At 55.8% G+C, this 19,884-nt stretch overlaps 2 protein-coding genes across 4 annotated transcripts; both read right to left on the bottom strand.

Annotated features, from left to right (window-relative positions):
• Positions 1-936: 936 nt before the first annotated feature.
• Positions 937-12,030, bottom strand: RASAL3 (RAS protein activator like 3). Of its 2 annotated transcripts, XM_004277619.4 has the most exons (18): positions 11,959-12,030; positions 11,495-11,829; positions 8,895-9,025; positions 8,652-8,730; positions 8,488-8,549; positions 8,053-8,123; positions 7,381-7,507; positions 7,197-7,295; positions 6,198-6,740; positions 5,719-5,863; positions 5,321-5,465; positions 4,214-4,450; positions 3,925-4,126; positions 3,699-3,817; positions 2,383-2,773; positions 1,941-2,098; positions 1,354-1,417; positions 937-1,248 (listed from the first exon to the last, which is right to left on the bottom strand). In XM_004277619.4, exons 2-18 carry the CDS (start codon positions 11,814-11,816, stop codon positions 1,105-1,107), a joined length of 3,039 nt encoding a protein of 1,012 aa, XP_004277667.2. In that variant the 5' UTR covers positions 11,817-11,829; positions 11,959-12,030; the 3' UTR covers positions 937-1,104. The 2 variants fall into 2 exon arrangements, with proteins under 2 accessions (XP_004277667.2, XP_012391381.2); XM_012535927.3 differs by lacking the exon at positions 11,959-12,030 and having other exon boundaries at positions 11,495-11,936.
• A 1,256-nt stretch (positions 12,031-13,286) lies between these two features.
• Positions 13,287-19,650, bottom strand: PGLYRP2 (peptidoglycan recognition protein 2). Of its 2 annotated transcripts, XM_049707722.1 has the most exons (6): positions 19,499-19,650; positions 18,720-18,843; positions 16,519-17,601; positions 15,989-16,199; positions 15,084-15,381; positions 13,287-14,294 (listed from the first exon to the last, which is right to left on the bottom strand). In XM_049707722.1, exons 2-6 carry the CDS (start codon positions 18,781-18,783, stop codon positions 14,235-14,237), a joined length of 1,716 nt encoding a protein of 571 aa, XP_049563679.1. In that variant the 5' UTR covers positions 18,784-18,843; positions 19,499-19,650; the 3' UTR covers positions 13,287-14,234. The 2 variants fall into 2 exon arrangements, with proteins under 2 accessions (XP_049563679.1, XP_012391166.1); XM_012535712.3 differs by lacking the exon at positions 19,499-19,650 and having other exon boundaries at positions 18,720-18,899.
• Between the last annotated feature and the right edge of the window lie 234 nt (positions 19,651-19,884).

The following is a 19,884-nucleotide window of genomic DNA, read 5'->3' as shown; positions in this document are numbered from 1 at the left end:
ACCATTAACCTCCCATCTACATACTCATCCATCCACTACCCAAGTAAATACCTACTTATCCAAACAACCAAGCAAGCATCCACCCATCTCTACACATAATCCTTTCACCCAGTCACCCAGTCACCCATTCACCCAACCATCAATTGCATGTTTGTTTGTCTTCTCCAGTAGAGGGTAAGTTCCATGAGAACAGGAGTCTGTCTATCTAGTATATTATTGTTTCCCCACTGCTCAACTCAAGAGTCTCAGGAGACCTCAACAAGTGTACATGCAATACATATAACCACTTAATTATTTCAAATGTTTATTTCCTATTACCATCCAGACCTTTTCTAGGCAGACATACCCATCCCAGCTAACCACGTACTCAACTAATCACCTACCAGGGCAAACATCCAGCAAATGCTAACCTATTCATCTGCCTTTTGTCCTACCCACCCTATCCCTCACCCATCCACCCACCCATTATTCAAATGTCCACTCATTTTCCCAGTGACCACTCGCAGAGCTTAACCATCTCCACACCTACCCACCCCTTCCTTCATTTGCCTCCCAGACCCACGCCCTCACTGCATGAGGGAGCCGGTGTGGGATTTGGGGTCCTAGGGAGATGCTCTCGTCTGGGATCTGGGAATTAGTAGAGGTGGGATCTGGGCTTCACTGAGAAGCAAGTGCTGCCCCTAACAATGACAAATACCTTTTACTGAACACTTTAAACTATGGGTCTTCTACTGTGTAAGGGACTTTAGATCCATTTTACAAATGAGGAAATCAAGGCTCTGAGAGAGTGAGGGCCTAAGGTCACACAGCTGGTGAGACTCTCCCTATATCACCCCCCTCCCCTGAGACCTCCAGTTAGGGGAGAGTTTGGGAGAGCTGAATGGGGGGGGGTTGCTTTCTGATTGGCAACACTTAGGCGCAAAAAAACCCCATCAATTTTTTACTGAAATCAAGATTTTACTGGGCAACCTGATAGTGCCAGACTGGTTGGCACCTACAGCTCCACTCCATACTGCAGGCCACGTGGGTTTGAGGCAGGGGTTGGAAAGGCCCCTAAGACCGCTTTCTCTCTGCTCCCAGAACACGTAGGGCCGAGTGGGCAGCTCAAGTGGTGTCTCCGTTGATGCAGGGTGCTTTGAGGGGCAGGGGCTGGCTCTGGGACCCCGATGTCCTGGGAAGAAGCTGCAGGCTCTGAATGGTCTCCCTCAGCTGGGCCTGAGTACTCTCTATCTCGGCCAGGCGGCACTCCTGGGGAGGCAGCGGCAGTGGACTCAGAGCCGGGGGAGGGTTGCGCCCAACTCTTGTTCCCTTACCCAGCCCAGATAGGCCCCAGGGCTCGGGCAGGGGTCTCACCAGACTTTTCAGCCTGTGGTCCTCATTGGTTGGAGGATCGCGCTCTGGATCCAACTTCGCGGTCCTGTGGGGATCAGGGGCAAAGGGAAAGCGTCAGAGGCTGAGGAACATCCCTCCAGCTCTTGGTAGGAGAGTCAGGGGCTCGGGGGCGAAGCTTGGAATGGAGGCGGGGTTTATCCAGGCTGGGGGGTGGGGCCTAGATCAGTCTGAAGAAGGGGCTGCTGAATTAGAGCCTGGACCGTAATGGGATGAAAGGACAAACCAACCAACCGTTGGAGGCGGGTCTTGGCTAGTCCTGAGCTGGGTCATGAGAGGGATGGGGGAATGCTCAGACTAAGAGATAGTGGGTCTGTCCCAATCTGTGTGGGAGAAGCTGACTGAGGGACTGGACGAGAGGCCCTCCCAGGGACTTGGGGCTGGTGGAGCTCAAGAGGCGGGTCTTAGGTGTGTTGGGGCGGGTCTTGCAGAGGGGGCGTGGCCGTGACAGGCATGATTTGGGAGGGACTGACTGGGAGGCGGGGCCTGAGCCGATCTCTTTAATAGAAAGCCCACCTGGGGGCGGAGCTAGTGGGAAGGGCGGGGCTTACCCTTCTTGGAGCCTGGTAGCCAGGTTCTGAAGCTGGCTCCGAAGCTGCTCCTGCTGCTCGCTCAAGGCCCGGATGTGGGTGCCGACTGACTCCACGAGGCCGGACAGCGCCTTCTGATCCTGGCGCAGGGCGGCCACCTCGCACTGCAGCTCCGTCATCTGTGGGGAGGGAGCAGCTGTAACCTGAGCCATCGTCCCGCCCCTTCTCCCCAAGGACCCTGACCTCCCTGTACCCTGTGCTCTGCCTCCTCACCGCCCTGCCTATTGGGGAACGGTGCCCTAATTGTACAGAAGAGGAAACTGAGGCTCAGAGAGGGTTGGGTTATGCCTGGGTCACACAGCACAGCAAGCTCGGTATTTGAACCGAGACCTGCCCATCTTTCAGTCTTTTTCCAATCCTGTCTCCCCACTCTGTGTGCGGGCGGACCTGGGCTGTACCTCACCTTGCCCATGGGTCGGTGGGTGCCCAGCGTTTGGTCTCTGTCCCGTGGCTGGTCCAGCTGGCGCTGCCAGGGAACCGACGGCTTCCGAGGCAGCGATGCTGAGGTTCCGGTCCAGGGCCGGCCGCGGGGCACGGGTCCCGTGCGTAGGGAGCCTTTGGGTCGCGGCCGCGGCCCTGCAGACGGGCGGTGGCGAGCGGGGCGGCCAGCCGGGACGCTCTGCGTGCGCTGCACCGGCCGAGGCAGCCGCGGGGGCTGCTCCTCGTCCGGCCGTGGCCGGGCCCAACTACCTGCGCCGTGAACGCTGCGCAGGGACTGGCTCTTGGAGATGAGAGGGGTATGCTTGGGGAGGTCTCGGGGGGCCAGAAAGCCAGGCTTCTCTCCTGCAGAGATGCTGGGGGTGGGATGGGGGAGCTCAGACGCTCCACCGGTTCCTGAGCGGACTGCATCTCTACCTCTGACCAGAAATAACCCCGCCCCTGATCTTTTACTTCTATGTGACCCTATTGCTGAAGGGATCACATTTTGACTTCTGATCCTGTCCTGGACTTCTGACAATACTCTCCCTTCTATGACCTTTGACACAACGTCAATCTAACCTCTGATTTCTTTCTAGCCTTGTCCCTGAACTCTGACACAGTGTTACCCTTGGCTTGAGCCTCTCTGTAACCTCTGCTTCCAGTTTGCCTGAGCTTGGCCTCTGCTCACAACTGTACCCGCTTCCTTCCCAATCTGACTCCGTCTTGTTCCCAGCCTCTGACCTTAAACTCACCCTGTCTCAGCCTCCTGAAAGAACATAGTCCCTGACTTCTGACCTCCAAAATGACTCTGCCCATAACCCTTGACCCCATCTGACCCTGGGCCCGACCTGTTTGCAATATGAACCTGTCCCTGACCCTTGATGATGTGTCTCAACATCCATCTGACCCACTCTGACCCCTGATTTGACCCTATCCACAACCTCTCACTGAAACCTGCCCCTCATTGCTGACCACAATGTCACTTTCTCTCTGACCCCAGACGTGACCTCTCCCTGATCTCTGCAATGCTTAATCCCCACCTCAGATTCCAATCTGACCCTGTGCCCGCCCTCTGACTGTACTGTGAGCCTCTCCCTGACCCCTGAGATGATCCTGTCTCCAGCCTCTGACCTCCATCCTACACTGCTTCTGACACTGACCCCAACATGACCCTGTTGTCTCTGACCCCTGACATGATCCTATCTTCATCTCTGACCACAGTTTGACCCTGTGATGCCTTTGGCCCTTCCCCTGCTCCTACCCATCGGAACTGGATCAGACTTGAGGCAGGTAGGTTACCTGGAATGGACCTGGGCTGGAGGTGGTGCGAGACGCATTGGCACAGACACAGGTACAGGTCGGCCCTCCTCGATGGCACTCAGGATGGTGGGCAGTGGTTCCAGGCTGTCACGGGTTGCCTGGTAAAGCAATGCAGGGAGGATGCTGAGCAAGCTCTCCAGGACCAGAGGCTCCCTACTCTCTTGCCTCCCTACCTCATATTCTGGGCTTTGGGCTCAGGCCACACCTGGTCAAGTTCAGCAAAGATGGTACAAAGCTGGGCATGCAGGACTGCCAGCTGGAGGGCCAGGTCACTGCTGCCCTGGTAACCACTGGGTGCTGTGTGCACATCCACCATGGCCACCTGGTCCAGGAAGCGTTGCATGGCAGGTCCATGATCCTCCAGGAAGCTATTCATGAAGCTCATGTAGGCCTCCTTCTCACCAAACCTAGATCGAGGCCCAACTGGGTGGGTCAGGTCAGGCATCTGCTACCCCCACGGCCCCAGCATGGCCTCCCAGCCTCCCAGGACTTACGGAGCATGGTTGGCGAGGTTCTGGATGACCTTGGCGATCAGCGTGAGGGTGCGGGCTGGGCCAGGTGCCGGGTGCTCTGGCGCTAGGCCAAAGAGGCTGGGTGAAAGAATGGCAGGACACAGGAGCCGCAGGAAGAGAGAGGCACACACTAGTCGGTACCCCAGTGCCTCAGAGCCACGTGCCTTGCATGCTTCTCGCCAGCCTGAGAACACAGTGCCCAGCTCTGCTGGGAACCAGCTGGGGCAGAAAAGACAATGGTCAGAGTGGGAGGATATGGGCATAAAGTTCATGGATGATCAAAGTGCTACGGTCAGGTGTCAGGAGACACCGGCATTCTGGGTCAGGATTGAAGACATCGGGGATAATGATGCTTGGGGTTATAGGTCCATTTAGGGTCAGGGTTTGTTTGTGGTGTAGTTATCGTGGTGACTTCTGGAGTCAGTAATCTTAGATTTGGGGATACAGGTTCACATGAGGATGGAGGCCACGAGCTTGGGACGTAGCTATGACTGGACATGAAATTGGGGTGCCAGACATGACATGAAATAGGATGGGATTGGGGTTACAGGGTCACCTAGGTTCAGAAATCATGAGATCGATATCCTAGATGGCATGGGGTTAGGCATACAGGTTAACCTAGGGTCAGAGGTCAAGGAATTAGAATCCTAGGAATCCCAGTTACATGGGATTTGGGACACAGTGTTACTTAAGGTCAGGGATCATGGAATTGGGGGTATGCCATTACTGGAATCAGAGGTCATAGGAGTGAGATCCTATGTTAATTGGGGTCAGGTGGCATGGAATTAGGGTATGGGGTCACCTGTAGTTTAGAAGACAAAGAATTTGATCCCAGGTTACTTGGGGTTAGGTAGCATGATATTGGGAATGGGTTGCCAAATTTAGCAAATAAAACTTTAGGATAAACAGTTAAACCTGAATTTCAGATTTTAAAAATGAACACTTTTTTTAGTGTAAGCATGTCCCAAATATGGTATCACATTTAACTGGGCATCGTGTATTTTATCTGGAAACCCTAATTGGGAGTCAGGGTTAGCACAGTGGCTAAGAGGCAGGGTTAGGCTCGGGTTCTGGGGCCCTGATTCTCACTCGTAAGAGTAGATGATGCTCTCAAAGACCTCCTTGCAGCTGTTTCGCAGTCTGATCTGGTGCTGGGGCAGCTCTGAAGCCGGGCACTTGCTGGGGTTCACCTCACAGTCCTCAGTGGAGGCACAGAGACGCCGCACGACCTGTCCTGCAGTCCAGCACAGCCAGAGAGGGGCCAGCCCATGACCACCACAACCCACAGCACCCAGCCTCCAATTCTATCTCCAAATTACTCTGGAGGCACCTAAAATCTTGGGGAACCCCTGATTCCTTCTAGGATCTGAGCATCCCCAGGGCACCACCCACTACCAGAATCCAAGTTACTCAAGGATCCTCAGATCTCCCCTGGGGTGTCCTAGCCGACTCAGCTAGGCCTCTGACCCCTGCCCCACTCTGCTTACCCAGTGTCTTTTGGAGGTAATCCTGTGCTACCAGCTTCATGTACTCATCGATGGCCTTGGTGGCCAATGTGTTTTCCCGGAACAGAAGAGCCTCACGGCCTCCACTGCGTGCCAGCTCTGCGGTGCCCAGGTCTGTCACCAGTGCCTGGGCATAGTGGGGTTACAATGCGTTGGGCGCAGACTGAGTCAGGGGGAATCCCTGCCCTTGGCGGGTCCCTCACCCCTGGGGCACAGGCCCACTCCTCATAGCTGCTGCCCAGGCCCAGCCCTCGCTGCTGGGGCTCTTAACAGGCCGGAACCTCCACCCCTCCAAGCGCAAACTTGGGCCTCGCAGTGCAGAGGCTCAGCTCAGACCCCGCCCCTCAAGCTGTCCAGCCCCTCGAAAGTGCCACTCTGGTATTGTCCCCACCAACTCCCCCCTGGAGCGCGCGATCGGTCAGCCCCTGGTCACCCGGGTTCGTCCCGTCGCAGCGCCGCACCTGAGCCCGGCCGGTGGCCCGCAGCACGCGCACCATGGCAGCCGCCAGCTCTTCCTTGGCCTGAGCGGACAGCGCGAGCTCGAGCGCCCCGCAGAGGCGCGCGTAGTGGAAAGTGAGGAACTCAGCCAGCTCCTTGTAGCGTTCAGAGGGCAGCACGCGCAGGCGCCGCGCCCGGATTCGTGCCCGCAGCGCCGCGCCCGCTGGCGCCCCGAGAAGCGGGAACCAGCGCTCCAGGCCCGCGGCGGGCGCGCGGGGGACGCCTAACTCTTCCAGCGCCAAGGCCACGCGGCCCAGCACCGCGTCCCCGGGGCCCGCTCCGCGTAGCCGCAACGACAGGCGACGCGCGGGCGGCAGCGCCTCAAAGTGGAAGCGTTCCGCCCAGAAGAGCTGGCCCGGGCCAGCCCTCGGAGTTGTGCGAGCCAGCAGTGCGCCGTCCAGCCACAGCTCCGCGCGCACTCCCGGCGCCCCCGCCGCCGCCCGGGGCAGCCCCTTCACTTCGTGCACCCACACGCTCAGCCACGTCTCTTCCCGCTCGATGTTGTCCTGCGGACCGGAGTAGGGGCGGGGGCGTGGCGTCTGTGCTCCACATCGGGCACCAGAGGTGAAGAACGGGGCCCGTGCTCCCAGGGGGTCGCTGGGCCCCTGGGGGAAGACAGTGAGGCCACGGGGGTGCCCAAGACGGCTATGCGAAACCCTCTAGCTTTTCTGGGCTCTCCCGGAGAGATCAGGGCTCTAGGGCATGGAGGAGTAGCCGCGGGGTGGGGACTTGGAGACTGCCTGGGGTGCAAATAGGGCTCGGATTGAATACAATCCGAGCTGTGCAAGGGGCTGGTAATAGATGCAAGTGGCGGGGAGGATCTCGGAGTGGCTGCAAAAGTGTAGGGGGGCAGGTGTGTCCAAGGGGCAAGGTTTTGGGGCGAGTGGGATTTGGGGTGGGTGGAAGGGGCGGGGCCCGGGCTGTGGGAGGGGTCTCCAGGTCCGACCTTGCGCACTACCGACCTGACTAGGCTGGAAGTGGCGACGGATGTCCTCTATCCAGCGGTCTCTCTCAGCAGCCGAGCGACAGGAGAAGCAGCGGCTCCCGCCCGCCCACGTTACCTGTTGAGGAGGGGCATCCAGCGTGCGGTTGAGACCAAGGGTGGAGCCAAAGGGTCAGGCGAGGCGCAGAGTTGCCTGCACGTACCTGGAAGCAGTGGGGCTCCTCCAGGAGGCTGGGGTGCAGTGGCCAGACCCGCACGTCCCGCTCGGCGCCCAGGTCCAGTTCCGAAAGCTTGGCCAGCGATTCCCGAGAGCCCAGAGCACTGGGGGGTCTGGTGAAGGCGCACATGAACAAGCTGTCATTCCTACCCACTACCCCCCCCCCCAACTACCCCTTACAGCCTGAAGGGTGGAAGCCAGGAGGGACTTGAACCTAAATTGGACTTGAATCCTCCTTTTGACACTTAATTCACTGTCTGAACTCCAGTCACACTGGCCTTGTTTTTGTCACTGCATCCGTCCTCTTGACCTTTGCACTTGCTGTTCCCTCTGCCTGGAATGCTTTTCCTGACCATTTCGGCCTAGTTAACTTCCATCTATCCTTCAGATCTCAGCTCAAGTGTCCCTTCCCTGACACTCCCAGACCAAGGTGTTGACTCAGCTGCAGTTTTAGAGTTATTGTGTCAGACTCTGCCTCCACCATTCAACAGAGGGCTGGCTCAATGCTAAGGGTCTTTCAGTGGCCCCAGCATTGCCCAACGTGGGGCAGGACACAGAGGGCCACAGGGGATATTTGGTGAAAGTCAGAATTATAGGCAGGAGGAGGGGGAGGGGCAATGTTGAATCCCAGGCCCTCCAGCTCCTCAGAGACCCTTACCCATCCTGGGAAGCATTGGCTCCTAGCTCCGATTTGGCCTTTTTCTTCTCTTTCAGCCGCTTGAGCAGCCCCTGTGGGGAGGGGGATGTCAGCTGGGCAGAACCCTGTGTTCCCTCCTCAGCTCCCTTCCCCCCAGGGTGTCCTGGAAGATCTGTTGGTCTCGAGGGATCACAACCTCAGGCTATATTAGCAGGAATATTAAAGGCAATCAACAGCTCCCATTTCTAAAGCACCAATCATATGCTTTCCTACATTCCCTATGGACTTTTCATAAACAGCCCCAAGCAGGAGCTTCTCTTTCTGGCTCCATTTGACAGATATGGACACTATGATCCTGAGAGGGTCAGTGACCTGCCTAAGATCACCCAGGAAGAGTCCCCCTTTCACCTCTGAAGGTCGGAAAGTCTTTGCTCTCCCCTCCACCCCGCCACTTACCCGAATGTTGTGGACCTCGTTGGGGCCAGCGGCCTCTGGCTCGGTCTTTCCAGAGATCCGATCTGTGGGTGGTCAGGGGTGGAAGGTGGGGGGGTGGGATCGTCGTGGATTCTGCCCCACCCTGAGAGGCTCCCAAATCCCCAGCCCCCATCTCTCAAGCTTACCTGGATCCCTGAGGTTCCCCAAGGCCACCTGGATGCTGCCCTCGGAACTAGCGCTCCCCACCTGGGGCCTGCAAGGACGCTGTCCCCCCAAAAGGGTGGGTGGTCAGAAAGGAGAGGCAGGCAGACAGACAGAGGGAGAGGCAGACGCCTTTCTGTTATGCCCCCTCATCCCCCGCCGTTACCACTGTTCTGTCTCTCTTCCTTCCTCTCCTTCCCTCCCCTTGCCCAGGTGTCCCCTCTTACCTCCTCCTCACCCCCAAGCAGCACCAGCCTCCCATCAAATAGGGTGAAGGCCCCGATGTTCCAGATGGGCACGTCGGGTGAGGGGGCCTCTGGGATCTGTGGGGCAGGGGGCTCCAGCTCCGGCTCAGGCTCTGGGTAGAGGAGGAGGTGCTGGGGACGTGGGAGTCCTTTCTTCTCCCTCAGAACAACCTCTCCACTCCCCAAGCCTCATCAAGTGTTCCCTCCTAAGTGCCCCCTCTTCCCAACCCACCCAGCAGCCATGTCAGGTGTTGGACAAGCCTCCACCCCTCTCCGGGCCTTGTCCCCACTAACCATGGGTGGTGATGGGTGGTGGACACAGCCCCACCGACTATGTGCCCCGCGTACTGTGTTTACTGCTTCACACACCTCTCATTTAATCCTCCAAAAGCCATTCGATGGGCTATTATAACACCCATTTTACCAAGGAGGAAACTGAAAACACATAGAAATTGAGTGACTTGCCCAGGGTCACACAGCTTGTGAGTCACTGAGCTGGGCTTCGGATACAAGCATTCTTCTCTCTCTCTCTTTTTTAATTGACTTTGTACCATCTTTACACAAATCGAACATACACACAAACACATCAACAACTATGGAACTGTATCCATTAAACTTTGATAAGACAACACAAAAGAACTAACAAATAGCTAAGATGTTGCTGAACTGAAAGCATTTCCAATGAAATTTTAATTTTAAGAGGTCCATATTTACATAGTATGTTAAATGCTTCTGCATCTCATTTTAAATGCATGATAAATAAAGAACAAAGATAAAGGTCGCAACAGATCTTCCGAGAGGGTTCAGCCTTGTGGTGGTCTGATCTCACTGCGAGAAATGCACTGAAAATGGAAATAACGTTACTTGCTAATTTTCCTTCTTTCCTTTTCATAGTTTCCTTCAAGGAAACTAAGCCTTTGTTCCAGGGCCTGGCTGGCACTAACAGAGCCCATACTCAAGGGTCGTGTACATACAAGCATTCTTCTCTTAAGCAAGACAGTGGGCAGGTCCAAGAGGTTAAAAAACAGGACAGCAGCCTTGGTTCCTTACATAAATAACAAGTCTAAAGGGAAAAGTGTTCAAAGTCTGAGAAAGGAACAGAAGAAGGGCAGGGTTGGGAGAGGTGCAGTAGGAAGGCCTCCCAGAGAGAGTAAGTTTACAATGGGTCTTTTTTTTTTTTTTTTCTCTAATTTTTTGGCCATGCTGCGTGGCATGTGGGATCTTAGTTCCCCAACTAGGGATAGAACCTGAGCCCCCCGCAGTGGAAGCGTGGAGTCTTAACCACTGGACCACCAGGGAAGTCCCCTGCAATGGGTCCTGAATAACAGATTGGGTTTTGACAAAGATGGAGGAGATCGTGGCATGAATGGCTTGAGCAAAGCCTGGGAGGTGGCACATGGCCTGGCCCAGGGAAATAAAGGGAAGGGTGAGAAGGGCTTGGAGGGCTTGGAGGCTGGAGGGGAAGGTTCAGGAAGAGATTAGTGTGGGGCTTTGGGTGTCAGTTAGAAGAGCTGGGGTTTTATCCTGGAGGTATGAGGAGCCATGGAGGTGTTTGAGTAGGGGAGGAGCAGGTCTGCTTGTTAGAGAGCTCTCACTGTATCCTATGGCGTGGGCAATACCTGACACCGTGGAGGGGGCTGAAGGGATGCCTCTGCAAAGTGGGAATATGAATGATGAGAAGCAGATGAGCTTCCGGGAGAGGAGGGCTGGATCAGGCCGCCCAGATTACCTGTCTGTCCCATTGTTTTACCACCAGGGGAATAAATGATGACTCCCACTTGCTAACGGATCACATAAAATGTGCTGAGTCCTAGACCAGCGTTACATTCATGAGCTCCAGTCCTCATGATATCCTTTACTCTTCTAGATCCCTCTGTGTGACACTTAGCCCCATCTGTCATTTTCTTGTTTGTTCTAGATCCCTCTGTGTGACACTTAGCCCCATCTGTCATTTTCTTGTTTGTTTGCTGTCTGTCACACCCACTACACTATGAGCTCCACAGGGCAGGCAGTTTCGTCCGTTTTGTTCACTGCTGTGTCCTCAGGGTCTAAATCAGGGCAGGCCTAGAACGTAGTAAATGCTCACAGACCTCTGTTTGAATGAATGAATGAACGAATGAAATAATATATCCTTCAAGGTAGGAATCATGATTCCCATTTAACTTATGGGGAAGCTGAGGCTCAAGGAAGTGAAGAAACTAAGACATGGAGGCTGGAGGGCAGGAGAGCAGGAGGCAGCAGAGATGGGTATCCAGGCAGGAGAGAATAAGCCTGGGCCATTGAATGTGAGGAGAGACCTACTGGGGCCAAGAGCCATTTGGCATCTGGACCGTGCTACCATCAGTCTATTCCCTGTCCCTTCCCAGGGCTGGACCCCCAGCTCACAGGTCCCTAGCCACTCCCACCATGCCCAGGCCCTGGGTAAGGGGGAGAGAGAGAAGAGGGCAGCCAGCCGGGCCCCAGCCACTTCCTGTCGGGCTTTTGCACTCCCCACAACTTCCTGTGTCTGTAAGGCTGATGCTCCGGAGGCAGACAAAACCCAAGCATCTGGGCCTCCCAGCCTGGGTGGGGAAGCCATGTACCTGAGGTCTCTGGCTCTGGTTCTGACTCCAGCGGTGGGCTCTTATGCCTTCCCCAGAGGGTCTTGGATATTCGGAGGCGGCTCGAGCGCGACTCCTTGTGGGGCGCAGAGAGGACACGACGAAACAGCGAGCGAGGGGCCGGCTGGCTGCTGACTGTGGGCTCCTGGTGGCTCAGCGCCCTCCCCCATCCTGCAAGGCGGCCCCAGCGGAACCCTCCAGCCCCCTTCTCCCCACAACCTCCTGAGTGCCAGTGGTAGGAGGTTAGCGGCGATGGGGCTGCTGGCTGGGTTTGGGAGGCCAGGCTCGGCGAAGGTGGGTCCATGGCAGAGATTCTCCTGGGGGATGATAGGGTGACAATTCTGCCCAGTGTCTGCCCACACGTTGTCTTCATCTTGGCCCCCTCCCTACTCTCAGCTCTGCCCCCAGGGAACCCCCTTGGGGGCCATATGCACTCCCACTCTTACCTTGATTTCCTGACCAGCCCCAGAATCAGCAGCCGTCTGCACCCTGCCTGGCTTCCTCCTGCTGAACGCAACTCCACGTGACCCTGTCTGTCCCACCCCACCCCACAGCCAAGCTGGGAGGGCACAGTGAGGGCAGGATGCAAGAGGAGAGGAGGTGACAGAGCAGGACTCAGAATCTCTCACTGACCAGGAGGCAGCACATGCCCCTCTCTGAGCCTCAGTGGCCTCCTCTGCAAAACGGGCACATGCTGACTAAATGCTGGAACTCTCATCCACTGCTGGTCAGAGTGTAGACTGATTCATCCAAGCTGGAAAACTGTTGTGACCTATGAACACTGACCACACCCTTCTCCTCTGACCCAGCAGTTCCACTGCTAGGTATACACCCAATAGACATGCCCACCAGCGCTATTCATGATAGCGCCAAACGGAAAACAACCCAAGTGTGCATCTACTGTAGAATGAATAAATTGTGGTCTCTTTACATAGTGGGATATTATGTATCAATAAGAAGGATTGAACTCAGATGAATCACAATGTTGAGCAAGAAAACCCGAACAATGAAGAGTAAACACTGTGTGTTTCCATTTATATGGAGTTCCAAAGCAGGCAAAACTCTGTTTAACAATTCAGGATATTGGTTTCCTTTGGAAGGGCTAGAGACTGGGGAGGTGGGGAAGCACAACGGAGGCTTCTGGTAGCTGATCATGGTGGGTTTTTTTTTTTTTAAATTGAGGTGAAATTCACATAATATAAATTTAACCTGTTCTATTTCTTGAGCTGGGTGTTGATGACATGGGTATGTTCTGTTGTGAAAATTCATTAACCACACAGTTTGGTGCCCTTTCTTATATCTCTATGATACCACAATAAGTATTTACTTGAAAAAAGAGGTGGCCACATGCTGTTCTGAGTAATAAGTGAGATAACTTGAGAGTCAGTAGAATTCTGGCCCACTGGCCCCAGAGTGGGTTTGAGTGCCAGCTGGTCCTTCTCTCACTGTGTGACCTCAGGCAAGTCATTTCCTCTCTCAGAGCCTTGGTTTCCTGATTTGTACAAGATGATAACATCAGTTTCAGAAGGTTTATAATGGGACACTTTGTTTATTCAGCAAATGTTTCCTGAATGCCTACTATGTGCTGGGTACTGGAAAAGCTACAAGGAACAAAATAAACTTGGTTCCTGCCTTCCTGGAGCTCACAGTACAGCAAGAGAGACAAATCTTGAACATGAATGCAGGACATTTCTAGCTGGTGAAGACTTGGAAGCAAATAGACAGAGTAGAGGCTGAGCAGAAGTGATGCACTTTGAGCTGGAAAAATCCAGGAGGGCTGAGCATGAGGAGGAGCTGGTCATGGGAAGAACACGCCAGGTAGAAGGGACGGCTTGTGCAAAGGCAAGCGTGACCGGAATTCATAGGGTGGGATGGGTAGGACTGCCTTCACGAGCATGTGACCTGTGCAGTCACTGGGCTCAGAAGGGCTCTGCATTGCGCTTGATTTAACTTTTTGGACAGGGCCTGCATTTTTCATTTCGCACTGGGCCTTGAACATTCTATAACCTGTCCTGAGGAAGAGGGTCTTCAGCGAGGGTCAAAAATCCTTTTCCTGGTGCTGGACATGTTCTTGCGGGTGCACATATCTTAGCTATGCCCACCTCATTCTTACCACACTCAGTCCACTCACTGCACATACAGGTAGAGTCTCCCTGTGTTCCACCATGTCTCTGAGCCTGTACCACTTCACTGCATACTGGCCCCACTCCCAACTCCCTGCATTTTTGCTGGAGGACTTTCTCTGGCAGGTGGAGTCCACACTGCCCGTGCAACAAGCAGTCCCAAAGTGCCAACACATTAACACTGCCCTGGGAGCAGCCCTCAGCCAATGACTATGGAAGTTGGAGGATCAGTACTCCAGCTGCCTTGCCCTTTGAGTGGGATGACTCTGCGGTGTGTGACCTACACTGTCCCCCAAGGGTCCCTGGTGGGATTGAGCTCCACGTGCCTCCCATACCCACATGCCTGATAAAGCACCCTTTCCCAGCTGCCTTCCCTTCCCTGTGTCACTTCCTTATTCCCCAGCTGACATGTCCTGGGATCACTGCTCAGACGACTACTTATCGACAAGGATTCTTGTCCCAGGGTCTGCTTCTGGGCAACCCTAAACTAAGACAGAATGTGCAAACGCAGATGATGCATGGACACAGGCTTTCTTCCCATGGTCTCTTTATTGGAGGTCTGTGGCTAGCAGGATCGTTGGAGGTGGCCTCCTACTGGATCACCTAGAGGTCCTCCTGGATCTCCTAGAGGCCCTCCTGGCAGTTCTTGGTTTCACGTTCTAAAAAAGACAAGGGAGTGTGAGGTTTGGCGGTGGGGTGGGTGAGGGGTCGTGGGGCTGGGTCTGCCTTCCTCATGGTGGCACCCTAGATGGTAAGAGGACAGGGGCCCAAAGTGAGGGGGCAGGTACAATGCCAACGGCAGGCCAGCCAAATGAAACGGAGTGGTAGCTTGAAGGTACAGCTAGATAGCACAGGAATGTTATAGAGGTGTTTTTGTGATCATGATCAGAGGTTGGGGTGCAGTCATCAGGCTGAGGTTGTGCTGACTGGGCCTGGATTGCTCCAGCGTAAGAGTTGTCGTCAAGGGTCAGGAAGGCTGGGGCTAGCAGGCATCCTCAGGAGAGGATTGTCTCTCTGAGACTCTGAGATTGTCTGAGCAGAGGATTGCAATACTAGGTTAGGGGCTGGACAGAAGCTGTGCAGGTAAAAGGGTTTTCTGTAGAGGGTCACAGTCTGGGTCAGTGTTGTGTGGATGGGTGGGGGTGGGGCTTTGGGTGGGGGCAAGGATGAGGGCAAGTTTGGGTGGCTGGGATGAGGTTGTGCAGACAGAGTGGCAGGGTGGGTAGGCTATATTGCAAGCAGAATGACTGGAGTCTGAGTCTAGATTGCCTGAACAGACGAGCTGCAAGGGGGTTCAGGGTCCTGACTGAGGCTGTGTGGGCACAGGGTTACAGGAAGGAGTGAGGGGCCTGCTAAGGTTAGGCAAGCAGGCAGGGATCAGGGGCCGTGCTGAGCTTGTGTGGACAGATGGGCCTCAGGCCGAGGTAGTGCAGGCGTCGGAGACTCACCTTGTCGAAGTGCGGCCAGGTGCGCAGCTGGTTGAAGAGCCCGTCGCCCGGGCAGTCAGTGCGCACGAGCTGGCGGTGGCCGAGCAGCGCGTAGTCTGGCCGCAGGAAGCCGGCGCGCACAGCGCAGCGCGGGAGCTCGTCGCGCACCGCGCGCAGCGCGGCCTCTGCGGGCCGCTCCACAGTGTAGTTGCCTATCAAGGCCACGCCGAAGCCGCGGGAGTTGTGGCCGAGTGTGTGCGCACCCACCCAGTGCCAGCCGCGGCCCTCGTACACGTAGCCGTCTGAGCCCACCACGAAACTGCGTGGAGAGAAGGAAGCATGCACCACTTGGCGTGAGGCCCCGTCTCTCATCTGGCCCTCTACCCCAGTTTCCGCACCTGTGCCAAGGGCCGCTGCCACCCCAAGTCCCGCCCGGTCGCGCTGACTCTACCCCGTCCAGCCGTGTCCCACTCCCCGACCTAATGCCACCCCAGAAACCGTCCCGTTTCTCTGGATCTACCCCCAACATTGGCCTCATCTCTTTCTACCCAGCTCCCTCCCCATTGTCTCAAGTCCAACTCCTGCCCAATTCAGAGCCCTTTTCTGTCTTAGGTCATATCCCATCACTGCCCCGTCCCAGACTCAGCCGCTACCACAGGTCCTGCTCCTCTCCCAAGTCCGGACTCCTTTCCTAGTTCCCACCCCAAACTCAGGAATCCACTGTTGAGCTATTTCTGCTCCATGTTAAGGCCCGGATCCTAGTCTAGGCCGCTCCCCTCTCCACACTGGCTCCACCCACCCTAAACGCCTTGCCAGCTTGGCTCAGGTCCAAACCCCGCCCCCCTCAGTCAGGCTCTGCGCCCCCAGGCTCTACACTGCACCACCACTTGGTCCGCCCTGCCAACGACTTGCAGGTTGCCGCCCACCTGTAGCCTATGTCGTCCCAGCCGCGAGTATACTGGTGGAAGCGCTGCATAGAGCGCATGTCGGCGGCGCAGCGCTCAAAGTCCGTGCAGGGTGACGCGGGCACGTATGTGTGGTGTACATACAAGAACCCGAGCGGCAGCTGCAGTGGCTTCGGGCGGCCCTGGTACGGGGCCGCGACCCAGCGGCAACGTGGGTGGATGGCTGGACACCCTGAGAGGAAGAGAGTCCAGCACGGGAGTAAGCAAGCGTTTCTCTGCCTGCCGCCTCCTCCCACACTAAGAGCGCATATAAGGATCATCCCTTCAGTCTCTTCCCAGATTTGGGGACAGTTCAGTCTCACACCACACTGGCCCCCATTGGGATCTAACTTAACTAAATCTAACAGCATCCTAGTCCTGTTGGCCTCCCAGCCAAAGCCCTTATTTCCCCCTCTGGAATCCCCCAGTCCTAGATCCTCCTGACCTGTGGGGCACTGAGAATGTCTGTATATATGAGAAGGAGCATTACAGGGGGTGGGGGCCCTTCTCACCTAGGAAGGCCTCAGTGAACTCCTTGGTAGCATGGGTGGCCACCTGTGCCAGCTGTTCTTGGCTCATACCCTGAAGTTGAGGGTGTGCTGGCTCCAGCCTCTGCAGCAGGATGAGGGCCCCCCATACCTGCTGGGTCAGAATGGGAGTTGGAGTCAGAGCAGCTCCGTTCTGCCGTCGGAAGTTGCTGCGAAATCCTGGGTCTCCTGCTACCCCGGCTCCGTAGTACTGGCTCAGCAGGTGGCTGAGGGGTGGCCGGGGCTCAGGGGACCGGCTCAGGTAGTCTCCAAGGAGGGCCCCATCCAGGGCACCATTGAGGAAGGCCGTGGTGAGGGTTGATGCTTCAGGGTCCAGGAGCGTGAAGGTCCGGGGAAGAGAGAGCTGGTCCCAGCAGCCCTCAGTTCCCAGTGAATGGCTCCAGGTCTGAGGGCCCTGGAGGAAGTTCAGGCCCAGGTCTCTGGCCAGGGTGACCACTAGGAGGCTGTCCACAGTGGTTGGGAACTTGGCTTTGGTATCTGCTGAGGAGGCTTGGACATCTGGAGAGGTGACTTGGACATCTAGATCTGTGGCTCTAACGTTTGGAGACACAGCTCCGACATCTGCCCAGGTGACATCTGAAGAGGTATCCCTGAGTCCTGGGGAGGCGGCTCTTACATCAGGAACCGTGGCTCCAAAGTCAGGAAGGGTGACGCCAGCGTCCGGAGGGGTGCCCGTGCTGTCTAAGGGCAGGTTTACGACCCTGTTCCCCTGCAGCCCTGCCTCCAGCCCTGCCAGAAGAGGCTCCACAGCCACGGTTGAGCCATCGGGTGCCAGCACCACCCCGCATTCCTTCCCGTCCCACACACCATGTCTCGCCACCTCCATGGTCAGGCCTTGAAGCTCTGGGCTCAGTGAAGGAGGATCCAGCATGGTGGTCTTGAGACTCTGCTCCTCCAGCAAGAAGTGTTGGAGAGGGTTGTGGGCACAAGAGTCCTGGGCTGACAGCAGCCATGAAGAGGCAGTGGGGCCAGCCTCGGTGGCTGGTGCCTTCTGCTCGAGCTCAGCCAGTGCCTGGATGACAGAGTCCATGAGCAGGGGCAGGGTCGCTGAAGGAGGAGGGATGGTATTAGCCCAGCAGCCCAGCACCACCTGTTACTGAGCCTCCCCCTGCCGTTTCTACATCTTCTCAATGCCCCCTGCCTTCGTTGGACAATCTTATGATGTCTGACATTGTCCTTGTGTAGGTGAGGAAACTGAGGCACAGACAACAAGTTAAGGAGCTTAGACTATCAGCGAGCACTGGGGAGCCATGGCAGGTTCATGAGCAGGGGAGATACATGGCCAGGTTGGAATTCTGATTGCTCCTTTGGGTGCTGTGTGGAGAATAGATTTTGGGGGGACCAGAGTAGAGAAGGGGAGAGAGTTTGGAGGTAAGCAATGAAGGTGGCTGAAGCCAGGATGGTGACGCTGTGATGGACAAGAGTGGGCAGAGTCTCCAGATATTCTGAGGGAAAGATGGACCGTTTTTCATGATGGATTGGAGTTTGGGGAATTTTAGAGGGAAAGGTGTCTCAAAGGATGTCCAGGGGAGGGTGGGCCTGTGCCTTGTGGGAGAAATGTCTATGGCTGAACTTGGAACTTAGAAGTCTGGGACTCAGAGCTGGGGTGGGTTGTTGAATAATTAAACCTTTACTATGTGCCAGGCACCATTCTAGGTGACTTATATAACAACCCAGTTAATCTTCACAAGGACCCTATGAACGTGGAGAGGTTAAATTATCTACCTAAGATCACATAGCTAGGAAGTGGCAGAGGCAGGATTTGAACACAGGAAGTCTTAATCCTTACACTCTGCTGACTGCTGGAATTCAGGTTCTTCTCCAGACAGTTCACTCAGTGATTCCTCTCTAGCTTTGTTCTTCTTTCTGCCTAAAATGTCCTTTCCTGCTTCACCACCAAGTAAAATTCTTCTTCCTGTCCTAGATCTATGTCCCCTCCTGCAGGAAGCCTTCCTGATTTTTGCTCTTTTGGCCCCAGTTTCTTCCCCCAGCCCTTGCCCTGATCCTATGGGGCTGGGAGCATCTGTGTTCCCAGACTGGAGGTTCCTTGAGACTGGGGCCTCCTGGATCTAGCCTCACCCTGTACAGGGCTGGACACAGAGGGGCAGCAGTATACTTCTGCTGAAATAAGAGTCCTGGCCTCAGGCCTCTGCCTTTTGACCTACCTGTGCCTGGCTCCGGCTGCAGCAGCAATCCGTACAGGATCCATAGGATAGCCTGGACCACCATTGTGGGCTTCCAGTTTCCAGGGGAAGTATCCAGTTTACCTCAGTGGAGACTTTGGCAGAGCTGGAAGGAGACAAGCATGGAGAACTGAGAGTGCCTTTGGCTACTGTCAAAGTCCAGCGGTGAATGACACGGCTGCCACTTGCAGAGCTGTGGGCGGGAGGCAGTGGTGGCGTGGGTACAGAGTGCCCTGGCTCAACGTCATCTGGGTCTCAGGGGCTTCCCCCATCCTATCCTGTTCCTCCCAGGGTGAGGTCAATGGTCAGTAAGCCAAGCGCATTGCAGGAGTGGCCTGGAAACTAGGTAGCTCAGATTCCAGCAAACTCTGCCCATTCCCCAGGAGTGGTAAACTGAGGCTAATGCAGCAATCCACCCTTCCTATGGTGATCGTTCTGTAGCTGCTTCTGGCCACCAGAGGGGACTCTCAGGTGCCTGCCCGACTGGTAAGACTGGCTGTGATGAGGGTGAGGAGAGAAGGAGAGGCCTGAACTCGGCGCTGCCTCTGCTTTCTTTGATGCCAGCACTTTAGCCTCAGGCAGAGGATGAGTGCAGGGGCCGAGGATTGTTTTTGTTGAAGTAGCGTAGGGGGACCTGAAGATGTCATCTCTCATCTCATTCCAGCTCCGGATCCCAAGCTACCAGAGGTAGCTGAGAGCAGGAATTGGGTTGGGGTGTTTGGGACCCTGGCTTTGTCCCCGGAGCGGACTTCTGGGCTCACCTGGGTTGGCAGTGAGGGGTCCTCCCTCTTCCTCTGGTGCCTGTGGCCAAGTCCTGCTGAAGAGAGCCCTCCTCCTCTTTATCCAGCATCGGGTGGGATGGGCTCATCATGGCTGGGGCTGCCGTGTAAATTACTTCACTGTTGGCCTCCCATCTCGAAACTAGCCTGGGGAATTTCCAGGAGACCCACCGGGCTGGGCACTCAGCACAGGGCGGGCCTTGGGCGGGCCTGGGAGTGCCCAGGCTAAGCCAGGCCTGGGATTCCCCAGGGGACCTACTTAGATATTGAGTGTCCTCTTTCTGGGCACTCAGCATGGCCTAGCACAAAGCTGGACACACAGTAGGGGCTCACAGAGTTAGATGCTAAGAGAGGAGGATGAATAGAGG

Source organism: Orcinus orca, chromosome 3, assembly GCF_937001465.1.
Source record: "Orcinus orca chromosome 3, mOrcOrc1.1, whole genome shotgun sequence".
NCBI lineage: Eukaryota > Metazoa > Chordata > Mammalia > Artiodactyla > Delphinidae > Orcinus > Orcinus orca.
Note: the sequence above shows the minus strand (reverse complement) of the source record. Positions and strands in the feature narration are given on the sequence as shown.